Genomic DNA, 12,026 nt, shown 5'->3' with positions numbered 1-12,026 from the left:
TGTCAGGTTTAAAACCAGCCTCAACAAAAAAATAAACAATCAACAGTTGTTTCTCGAACTTGTTCCTGTTCTATCATCCAAAAAAAGTTTATGATGAAGTATCAGGCATGAATACTCAGTTTATTAAAACAAAGTCAGCAAATGTTTGTTTATGGGAAAAGGGGCGGGAGGGGGAAGAGAGAGGACGTGCTGTTGTGAGAATAGGTCGAAGCATATACTGTGGTTATGCACGGGTGTGTATCAGTCTGCGTATTAGCATGTTGGAGGGTTTAGGGACTATATGTCTGGTCTGTATAATGTTGGCCGGGGGCGGGGGGGTGACTATGCCTGAACTCTGTGTGTGCTGCATATTTGGGGGGTGGGGTGTACACAGGTACTGTGTGCAAGCACTGTGTATATAATCAGTGTATGCATAGATGGGGGCCGCTATTTATGTGCATGGCTGACTGGCAGTATTGACTGTATGCAACTTATGTGGCAAATATTCATTCTGTGTAATACATTGAAAATGCCTCTGCTTTAATTAGCTGATCTACTTATTTATAGACGATAGACTACAATATCAGTATTTTCCTGCAGTAGCTACTAAGTTACTTTTTAAAGCAGGTGATCTTGGGAAAGATTTAGGGTTGTCGTGCAATTTCTTGAGCAAAATTTTAATCACCGGAAGTTTTGGTTTTTTTCCCCCTGGCTTCTGTGAAGATTAACTTTTTTTTTTTTTAATTGTTTGGCAGGTCCTTTTAATTGGCTGGAAAATATTCTTCCTGTGAAGTTCCAGTGCTCTGGTGCTTGAATGAGCACAGCATCCCATTGGCTGCCCATACCACCTCCTGATTGGCTCCAGATCCTGGAGGGGGATAGATAAGGCCGGCTATAAAAGCCCTGAGCTTTGCTCTTGGTCCCCCAGTGAGCAGGAGCTAGGGGTACAAGCGGAGCAAGGCTGCAGCAGTACTAAGTCCTTGACAGACTCCTTTCTCCGTGAGTGTATCCAGATCCGCATCTTTGCTGAAGCCGAAGAAAGAAGAGACACTCTCAAAAACTTAGCGGAAACTTGTCAGAGAATGCTCCAAAAGTCAGTTATTCTCCTGCTGCTGGTGATCAGTGCTTCTGCATCCTATGAAGCCGAACAGAATGACTCTGTGAGCCCCAGGAAAACCAGGGTTGCAGCACAGAATTCAGGTAACACTCCTCAAAGAGGGCTTTAGATACGAGAGCCCTCATGTGTTTAAACTGTTGCAAATGTCTCTGCTGCTAAATAGCTAGAGACTCTCCCTTCATGGCTGTTAGCAATAAATTATATAAGCAAAAATCCTAGGAAGCTGATTCTGTGTAATATTGATGCACAGCGAAAGGAAATAATCTCATTTCAGGAGATGGTTTATAAACCAGCATGTAATCGGCAAATGTGTATATCTAAGAGATATTAAATGAGTTACATGCGCTTTTTTCCCTGTCATAAATATACTTTAATGTTAAATTCCTTGCTTATTAGCAAGTTAAAGCTCCTTCTTCGAAATATCTCTGTGTGTTCAAATGGGGGAGGAACAGGATTTTTTTTCTGAATGCCACTTCAGAGAATGTAATAAGCTAAACATGTGTCCACTGTTAGCAGGTCGTCTTAATTGTCTATAGATATTGGTCAGAATGGTAACATGGAAAATATGATCAGCACACTTACCTAACTAGCCTCTACAATAGATGAGAGGAATAACTAGCAAGTCATCATTAAATGGCTATACTTCGTGTACTGTAGGTGTCCAGATGAGCTGAGCACATTTTATGTTCTCTTGAGCAATGGAAAAATAAAAAATCTGTCTTAAAATATATGGTAAAGACAGTGGGGAGGGATCCTCTAATTTGGAGCTCATTAAGAGCTGTTTTATTTTAGATCTGCAGGGCTTTGCAGTACTATATGAGGGTGTTTGCTCAATTTCCTTTTGTATTTGGTTGCTATAGAAACATAAGATCTCTCTCTCTCTCTCTAGTCCACTGTGCTTAAAACAATAAAAGCCTAATGCATATTAAACCTGCTGAAAGCAAGGTTATAATCGGAACCTATCAAAACATATAGTTATGAAAACAACTTGAGATGGCCAGAGGTGAATTAGGAATAGGATAATATCAATCTTTCTCTCCAGGTGTGTAAGTGGTATTGGAACACAGGGGCTGCATTTCTTTTTCCCTCAAAAGATAGCAGTTGTAACAGACCCCTCTTTAGATTAGGAGCTAGTTTTTGGTACAGGTTTTCCTCTTCTACTCTGCATATAGCCTCCTGTCTCTGACATCTAATATTCTGATTTAAGACTCCAGGTTGACATTCTTCAGGGAAGTGAGTAAGTAAGTAACAAGATATGACAAAAAGTAGTGAATATGCCCTGCACAGGGACATGATTGAACAGACCTTCAGCTTGCTAGAAACGCTTAATACCTGTTAACTTTAGGGCAGTAATCTGGTAATACAGTTGGCTCATTGTTTCGATACACCCGATATCATTTTTTAATACAGAGAAATGTTATGTTCTGCCGTTTACACACATTAGTGCCTATGTCCGAATTATTTTAATTACACGTTGATCTTCATTAGTTTAACTCCCTGGATCAAATGTTTATTCTATCTTCATAAAAACCTTTATCAGAGCTCTGCTCTGCTTATGAAGATATAAATATGAAGCAAGTAACCAGGGACTATCTATGCTAGTTGAACTAATATATGGACTAAAACTTTCTTCTTCCTAGCATGATACAGTACTCTCAACAGCAATCAAAGCTTCTCTCCCTTCACAATAGCCACAAGCATGAAAATGAAGTTATCACATTGGTTTATTTTATTTTTTTTGGCTAGTGTCCCTGTGCACTACTGTTTCCATTTTTCCCTTTCAGCCATTATATATGATCTAGATATTGTCAATTCATCCGGACTGCCTTTCAGACTAGTAGACTATCGGAGCTCCAGGGCTTTTAGCCGTCACACAAGCTCCACTAGTGTTTCTCCTTCATCTGTGCCTCAGATGCACTAATTTTTCCTAATTTTACATTAAGTAGGCTCTGCACAACCTTTACATAAAAACTGTGTAAACTCAAGAAGTAGGATAAATAATGCCTCTGGTCAATATTAAATGAAACCGACCCGTAGGAAACATTTTTAATTTGTGTGAGTCTAGGACCTGCAAGGTTTCAGAGTAACAGCCGTGTTAGTCTGTATTCGCAAAAAGAAAAGGAGTACTTGTGGCACCTGAGAGACTAACCAATTTATTTGAGCATGAGCTTTCGTGAGCTACAGCTCACACTGTCCGTTAGAAGATCTGTGTTCTGTTCCAAGTTTTGCTGGTGGTTTATTGCATGACTTCAATTAATAACTTGCCTGATATATCTCTTGTTTTTACTCCCTTCTCTCCCCCCCCCCCCCCGCAAAATATCCTGTGTCACAGGATATCACTTGACTGTGTCTGCAAGAGACTTCTGCAGCTTAATCATTGGTAACGTGCTTTGTGCCCTGAGATGAAGGGGGCTACAGAAGTGGGAAGCATTGTGTAATGTAGTAAGGTGTCCTATGCCTGTTTTCCAGCTGAAGTGGTTCGCTGTTTAAATAGTGCCCTCCAGGTGGGTTGCGGTGCGTTTGCCTGCCTGGAGAACTCTACGTGCGACACGGATGGCATGTACGACATCTGCAAGTCCTTCCTCTATAGCGCTGCTAAATTTGATACTCAGGTACAGTACAAGGCTAACCTCTTTTTCCTTTACAGCTTCCTCTTTATTCAGGCCAGGTTTACACCCTGATTTAGCAAAGCGCTTGCTTAATCCCCAGGGCCCTTAAATGCTTGGAATTGAGATTTTAATTTCTTTGGCCCTGATCCTGCAATGGGTTCTGTACAGGTCACCCGTAGTTCCTAATGGGCCTTGCTACTACTTAGATGCTCTTGTGGGAACCAGGACTTTTGCTTTTTTGGCCACAAATCTATTCTTCGGGGAGATTTTCTACAGTATGTTTTCCACAGAGTGAGTGCTGTGTGTGAGGACTTGGCAGAGGTAGCCTTGTGGGGCAGAGAGCTAAATTTCCTCTTCAGGAGGAAATATAAACGTTCTTCTGGCTGTGTAACCTGGCACAGACGTGTGATTTGAATTGGAAGTCTTCAGCCCTGGGAATGCAAAACCGGATCAGCCTGAGTCTCTGGAGCTGCAGATCCCCCCCGCCCCCCCTTCTTTTCACATGGAATAGCTAGAGAAAGGGCATAAGTAAAGGAGTGTAATCTTGGCTTTGCTGGAGATGTTTACCCTCATCTATAAAGGGGGCATAATAACCACCTCTTCCAATAGGGGAGGGTGACACGGTTTGGAAGATCGCAAGGTGCCTTAAAATGAAACACCCCACATCAGGATGTGAGCCTCAAAGCCTGCTTGGGGCACTCAGCACCTTACAGGATTGGCCCCTATATATGCGCTGTGACACTAACATTTTCGGCCTTTTTGATGCTGTTGCTTAGACTGGGAAGCTCTTTGGAACAGGGAATAAGTATTGTTTTTGTACATTGCCCAGTACAATTGGGGACTGTTGGGCATTAATCACTATTTATATTTACAATAATTAGGAATACAAGCCAGTGGAACAAAATGCCTTGACTGTAAATGGGTTTCTTTATTGCTGGGTAAGCTTTTGACACATACCTAGCAGCAATTAGCAAAACCAGGATATTGGTTAACATTGTAAGACCGACTTATGCCGTTGCACATTAAGATGCTGCTGCTTCTAAATTTGCAGGGAAAAGCCTTTGTGAAAGAGAGCCTGAAATGCATTGCAAACGGAGTTACTTCCAAGGTTTTCCTTGCCATTCGGAGGTGTTCCACTTTCCAAAGAATGATCTCAGAGGTGCAGGAGGAATGTTACAGCAAACTGGACATGTGCAGCATTGCAAAGCGTAATCCTGAAGCAATCACGGAAGTTGTCCAGTTTCCAAATCACTTCTCAAACAGGTATGTGGCTGTTTCCTTACATGAAACATACAAGAACACAGAATGAAGCACATTTAAAAGGATGCTATCAACCTGACTCTATCTTTTAATTTTTACATGTTCCAGATACAGCTCACTTTAAATAGTACTTTCTGGCCCCCTGCTCATGTTTATAAAGTTCTGTACATTGGGGGAAACAGGGAAACTAGCTAGACTAAGAGCTCTGAAAGGCACAAAGCGAACTTAAAGCTGAGAATTCTTTGGTTAACTTTGTTATACTTCTAGTGATGGCTGTTAGATGCAACATTTTCAGACATGTAGTTGAGTGTCCCTTTAATTCTTATGTTGAACGTCTCTTAGTGAATATTGCAGCTTAATTTCCTCCCAAGGCAACTCCACCTCTCTTCGCTGAAACAGTCTCATTCTGTGTTTAATATAAATAACTGAGAATGCTTTCCTTTAAAAAGGGCACCAGCTAAATGGCTCTTCCATTACTTTATGTTGTCATACCCATTAGGTTGTAGGATTCTGAGTCTTCCCTACTCCCGATAAAATGGAAGGTTACTGTCATCTCAAGGAACAGGCAGGGTAAAGCTAGCATGGGTATGTCTGCAATGTAATAATTATTTTGGCTTGGAGGGGGAGGGTTTTACCAGTATAGTTATACTAGTACAATCCCTAGCGTGGAACTTATTCCCTTTCCTATATAGGAGTAAGCTATAAATACCTGTCTGACTACATCTACCCAAGGGTCGGGGTGTTGTATCAAGTAACAGGCATACATAGTAGACAAGGCCTTAATTTTATAATCTCTTCGGTATAAATGTTTAATTTGCACCCATGAAGAGTTCAAGTGACTTGACTCTCTCTGCACCTTGTGTGGTCACTTACACCTGTTCTACCATTTCAGAGTGCAAGTCACGCCCCAAGGTGCAAAGCATCTAGCCCTAGGATAGGGTCGCTGTTCCTTAAGAGACCTGTCTTGGGATAAGATGTGGTAAAGGAAACTTCCATACACAGCCTTTGCCGAGCGGTGAAGCAAAAGGATATTGTAACATGTTGAGTAACAAAAGAAGCAGGATTTCCCAGCTAATAGTTTACACTAAGTTCTCCTAAAGCATCCTGCTTTCCCAGCCCAAGTCCCAACATAGACACAAAATAAGAATGTGCCAGTTGGCACGGAATTCCAACAGGAAGTAGTTAAAGGGTCATGCAGCTTCCTCTGATTTAATCTCCAGTCAGTAGCCGTGAAGGAGGAAGGCCTTTCTGCCTCTAGACATGCTGTAGCTACTGAAATTAGATTTAAAAAAAAAGATTAAAATCCATTCATTTAATAAACATCAGATTGTATTTCTATCCAGTAACTTTGCGTGCTGGAGAGAGAGCTAGGGAAGGGGATAGAATCTGAAAGTTCAGTTGATGATAAACACAATATATCATCATCATCCAATAGAACCTCTTCTGCAAAGGATACTACGTGAGCAAAACTTGACACCAGGAAGAAGAGATGTTTCACTAGGCAGTTCCCAATCACTAGCTTCTGTGGTGCATTGATACATCTGCAGCAGCATAGAATAAAATGGACAACATTCTGTCACACTTTGCATTAAGGTTAAATGTAGAAATTCTTTGGCCATTTATGAACACCTCTATTGATCCTTTGAAGGGTTAATGCGTTGTCTGCATCCAAAAAGTCTCAATTATCTAACATTAGGACTTTTTAATAACCTCTCCTGATGTACCTGTAATTACAGCTGTGCAACTAATGGATATTTTTGGTTCAACCTGAAAACGAAATTTTTCAAAATCTTCGCATCATCATGAGACATTTTTAATGTGCCAATCAGATTAAGTGAGGTTTTGTTTTCAATTTTTAATAAAATTGAAGGCAACTTTGAAGTAAAGTGTTTAAACTTTTTCAGAATTTTTGTTTGGATCAAAAAACAATTTGGTGACCTCAACATGAAGTTGCCAAATATGCATTTTTCTCCTGGAGAAAAATAAAAATTCAGCATAAAAACTTCACCCAGCTCTACCAAAAAACATAGTACTTTGCTTATGACCTCTAACCCTTTGTAAATGTCAACTTAATAGAAAGTTTCAACCAGAACTCCCTACTGGGATCGTTTAAGTTAACCGTAGTACCTTACTCTAAACTCCCAGGCCTTTCGCTTCACTCTCCAGTTGTAGCAGAAATATCAATGTGCCCTGACCTGTAGCAGTTGAAGAAGCCGCCTGCGGTAACATCTGTGAGAAAAGCACTGTGTCTTTTTCTTCTTCTTCTTCACCCTATGGCCTTCTATCCTGCTCCATTATCCTCCTGGGCAGTAGCCCCCAGGACTTCTGCTACTTCTACACCTCCCTCCAGTTTGTTCTCTAGGAGATCAGTATGATTGCCCTGAACCCCCCCTTGTTCACGTTTGCGCTGTCTGCTTAAGTGATAGGAAGAATCAACCCAGCTCTCTCTGCGTCCCATTGAGGAGAATTCTTTTGAGAACTGTTATTTCTCTGCTTGGACTCCAAACAGAGATGTGGAAACAGATCAGCACAAATTCCTGGCTCGCGCTCTCATAAACAGGAGAGCAAGGAAAGCATACTCTCAGGGCCTTGTGCTAAAATAAAATCCACAGTAGCGAGTAAAAACGCCTGATTAAATTAATCAACTTTCTCTTCTTCAGCATGTTACTGCTGGTTGTAAATCCTAAAAATTCATCCCACTAGGAATGCATGCATTTGTCAGGCTATTAGACCTACACTGACCTCGTTTTCTTCTTCAGCCCTTTCTAAAGACTACATAGAAGGGGGGAAAGGGTTGGTGTCAAATCTCCATAGAAGAGTCCTAAGAAGCATATAGAGATTCCTTTAGAGGAGTGGACATAGTGCTCAGTGCCAGATATTTCCGAGGAAGCTGCAAAAAAAAACAAAAAAACCCTAAGGCAAATGATTAGGGAATAACCTTTGCATAGGGGAATTTATACTCTTGTGTGCATAAGGGTCTATAACTTATTTCTGTCCATTATTTTATGGTCTTGATATTACCCTTGTTTGTGGGGATGAAATAAGGCAGTTTACAATTTTGATGGTTCTTTACTAGAGAATAAGTCCTGATAACCCTGTGACCTTTTTGATACCTTTGCTCCTAGTCCAACACTGACTTGCCAAAAAAATCGGAGAGTATCATTTCTAATTTGAGCAGTAATTAGAACCCAAATTTGTGTATTTACCGTTCAGAAACTTTACAGGAGCACAGCTAGGACTAGTAAACTAGAATTTTGTCCCAGAAACACATGTACTGTAACTCCATGAATCAAAGATGGAGATGCGTACATGGTCTCTGGGATAGAGCGCAATCTATGTAAGTTGATAATATTATAACTTGTGTATTGGCTATGAAGCTGTTACTGCAAGGGGCTGTGGGCCCAGGTCCTGCTCTGTAATAGCTTACAATTTCAATTCTCTCTTTTTTCAAATGGATTTGTTCTAGCTTGGCATCAACTCTCTCTCTCTCTCCCGTGCGATTACGTCACTCGTGGGAGAACAAGACTATAATGGGCAGTAACTGTCTTGTTCATATATCCAGGTATTACAACAAGCTTGTGAGAAGCTTACTGGAATGTGATGAAGAGACTGTCGGCACCATCAAAGACAGTTTGATGGAGAAGATAGGACCCAACATGGCCAGCCTCTTCCATCTGCTGCAAACAGACCACTGCTCTCAAACGCACCCCAGAGCAGACTTCAACAGGAGACGCATCATTGAGCCTCAAAAGCTAAAAATCTATTTTAGGAGCCTCCGAGGTGAGGGGTCTATTCCATCCCATGTGAAACGTACCTCTTCAGAAAGTGCATAATTCCTTAGGGGAGAGAGAATGGGTGTGTAGGAGATCTAAACACGACCAATATAGAAGCCTCTTTTTCTAGGAGAGTTAATACACCCATCCAAATGTACTGTAGGCTGATTTTAATAACAATTAGAAACTGGTTTTAGATATAGTCGTTCATATTTTCTATCCCTCTCAAACCAATTTGCATGGAACTAGGCTTCTGTGTTCAATGTCCCAGCTTTCTGCCTTTGAAATTTCTCCATCTCTCTTCTCTTCCCCACCAAAAAAAAGGGAAATCATAAACCTAGGCTTTTTACAACAGTCAGTTCTTCAGCAGACACCAAATTATCCACGAACTGTAGCTCAAACACCCTTGCAGTTTAAAACCAACTCTAATAGTTTAACCTTATTAATAGGATGAGGCTGATAGCTTTTAATGGATCTATCCTAAAGATATCACCACCTATCAGTGGAATTTGTGTTATGAATCTGTGCTGGCCATGGACGAATATGAATGTCATGTTTGGATTCTTGGTCTCAGTGACATACAGTCTTAATCCTCTCTTGTAAAACTCCCTTACCCAGTTAATCTACCACAATCAGGTCTAGCACTTACGAAACATGGAGGACTGTTTGTTTAGTATTGCCCTGCATCTCAGTGCAAAAACGACAGCATGGGGTGCAAGACCATGTGGTGACAGCGGATTTTTAAGTTGGTCAGTCTTTGCATTGGTTTAAAAACCCCAGCATCTTTATGTACTGTATCTAACTGTTAAAAGCTTTAAAAGAATCCTTAACAAAACTGTCTTAAAACTAGAGTATTAAAGGTCTTGCTCTAACTGTGGTATACATAGTTTTAAAATCTGTCATGTACTGTACATAAATTCCAGAAGAGTCTGCTTAAAAGAAGCAGAATATAATAATGTTATTGCATATAAATTTAGTTTTGTACCTTAGCTTTATTTTTTTCCCCTGGAAACACTATCTCTGTCATGTTCAAAAGTACACATTCCTCACGGTGGCCTTTTTCTAATGAAAGAGAGAAATTGTTTAATCATGTATTAGAATTGGAGCAGGCAAAAGAACTGGGGAGTAGCTATTCATACTCACCGATAGGCTGGGTTCCGACCGCCCGAGCTACCTTCAGGGGTTACCACGGTACTGTACTTGCATCCCAGCTGGAAGTCCTGCTAAAAAGCAAATCTGGAAATTGTCAAACGGCTGACAGACCAACTCTTAAATATCATGGCTGCAGCCTTCAGAAGGGTCACGTCTGAGCCACGCCAGATATGTCTAAAGGTAGCCAGGCAATCCAAAACACATGCATCACTGTGCCTGTTGTGAGCCACTTGAAGCGCAGGGCCTGCAAGCCTGCCTTTCCTACGATGCTCTTCTGAAAAAAAGATCTGAACGAGGCTTACAAGTTGGTTTTTTTGGCACGCCTAGCTGAAGGCCTCCACAGGAGCCTGTCTTGGGTTCTGTATGCCAGAAATAGCAACCTTGTGTGGTGGCTTGGGAGCAGCAGGGCTGATTCCAAAATCTACCCCGTTGGAAACTAGGTCTGGGGGGTAGCTGACTCTGGTTCGGCTCGTTAAGAAGCGAATCAAGTTCTGTAAAAGGCTAACGGGGGGACATCTCTCTTTGCAGAATATAAAGCAATAGAACTTCTCAACCACAAAGCCTTTAAACAATGACTTGCTGCTAATATATTAAAACCAGATGCAGTGACAGCATTTCCAGAATTGCTGTCTTCATTAAATGTAGCCTGAAAGTGCTGTCGTAAAATTGTAAGCAGCAAAAAATGTTGCTGACAGTGATTTTTGTAATATATCTAGAGACACTCTGAATCATGCAGTCCGGTTCAAGCTAGGTGCAACAGTGTCAGGTATACTGGAATCCAGCGTAAGGAGGATGCAATCCTACAAGGTGCTGCATGCTTCCCAGTGGGAATTACGGGTGCTCAATTTTACCAGGTGCAGGTGCTCAGCGCTTTGGGAGAGGTACTTTTTGAGATGCACCATTAGGAAAGGGGCATTGGAACAGGAAGTCTACCAGAGTTTGGGTATCAAGTACACTACACCGGGGATTTGCTCCAAATAGAGCTACCAGTATAAGTGCACTGGAGCTGCGGTCCCTTTACATACAGAGTGCAAAGCCGCTATTTCAACTCACCTTGCGAAGCAGGTCCAAACACTTGCCCTCCGAACATTGTGTTGTTGGAAAATGGATTGACGGCTTTTTCCAACTATTTGTATAAACACTGCTTACGTTTGTGTGTGTGTTTTTTTTCCTAAGGCTATTTAAATGCCCAACATTTTGAATGTTAAGTGGAAACTTTTTTTGGTTGTCCAATCAATTCTTAACAGTTTTTCACCTGGGGAGGACAGGGGAGTGGTCCTTTCCTGAGTAACCCTATTACTGTGGTTTCAAGCAGGGATAAATCTCATCTAGTGGCTTTACTTCCTCCCCCCAAGCAACTACTCAGCATAGAGAAAATCTAATTCACAAAAATATTTGAGCTGCTTAGTTTACGCCAAATGTCTCACTTTTTCCCCCTTGGCCTATAGTAACACCAGCACTGTACTACAGTAACATGATTTTCTGTGTAGAGTCTGACTGTTTCACACCCATTTAATCTCCAATGCTTTTTTTTTGGTCTTGTGCTCACTGCAAAGTGATTTTCTTGGGGGTCGAGGGGCTTATCTAGAAGCGTTTGCATGATTCTCGTTGTGATTTGTTTGCACTTTAGACATGTTTGTGCCATTATAAATTTGCATTATGTATTTATAATTTAATGATACTTAGGGGGGTTTGGTTTGGTTTTTTTGACTGATTACTGGAATAAACAGTGAGCATATCTGGGATATGTCATTATTTATTGTTAAATTACATTTTTAAAGCTCCATATGTTCATATAAAGGTTATTTGAAACATATCATGGTAATGAGAGATGCAAGTTATTTTCTTTGCTTATTTTTATAATTAAAGATGCATAACTTAATATGAGGCCGATGGTGGATTCCTTCTGAGACAAAATAAAATGTTAAATTTAGTCTTTTTCTAGTGTCTGATTTTCACTAAACCTTCACTGTTTGGGAAGACTAAGATACTGCTGACTTGCACATACTTTGATTTATTGTTAAAGTGGGGTGGCAAAAAAGCCAACCAGGTAAACTTCTGATGCCCTTTCTAATGTGTTTGGAGCATTATAGGTACACAAGCTCCCGCCACTAAGGAGTTGACAGTCAAATGTCT

At 40.9% G+C, this 12,026-nt stretch overlaps 1 protein-coding gene across 1 annotated transcript; it reads left to right on the top strand.

Moving 5' to 3' along the window:
• Positions 1–890: 890 nt before the first annotated feature.
• Positions 891–11,823, top strand: STC1 (stanniocalcin 1). Its single transcript, XM_073324967.1, has 4 exons — positions 891–1,179; positions 3,566–3,708; positions 4,757–4,968; positions 8,528–11,823. The coding sequence occupies exons 1-4, from the start codon at positions 1,062–1,064 to the stop codon at positions 8,796–8,798; spliced, it is 744 nt and encodes a 247-aa protein (XP_073181068.1). The 5' UTR covers positions 891–1,061; the 3' UTR covers positions 8,799–11,823.
• Positions 11,824–12,026: the final 203 nt, after the last annotated feature.

This window comes from Lepidochelys kempii, chromosome 26, assembly GCF_965140265.1.
Source record: "Lepidochelys kempii isolate rLepKem1 chromosome 26, rLepKem1.hap2, whole genome shotgun sequence".
In the NCBI taxonomy this organism is placed as follows: Eukaryota; Metazoa; Chordata; order Testudines; family Cheloniidae; genus Lepidochelys; species Lepidochelys kempii.
This window is presented reverse-complemented; position numbering and strand designations above follow the sequence as displayed.

What these genes read in the sequence shown, in the direction of transcription:
- STC1 (XM_073324967.1), top strand. Translation starts at nt 1,062, where the DNA reads ATGCTCCAAAAGTCAGTTATTCTCCTGCTGCTGGTGATCAGTGCTTCT. An exon ending in GGTTGCAGCACAGAATTCAG is followed by an intron (nt 1,180 to 3,565) that starts GTAACACTCCTC and finishes CCTGTTTTCCAG; the next exon opens with CTGAAGTGGTTCGCTGTTTA. An exon ending in CCAAATCACTTCTCAAACAG is followed by an intron (nt 4,969 to 8,527) that starts GTATGTGGCTGT and finishes TCATATATCCAG; the next exon opens with GTATTACAACAAGCTTGTGA.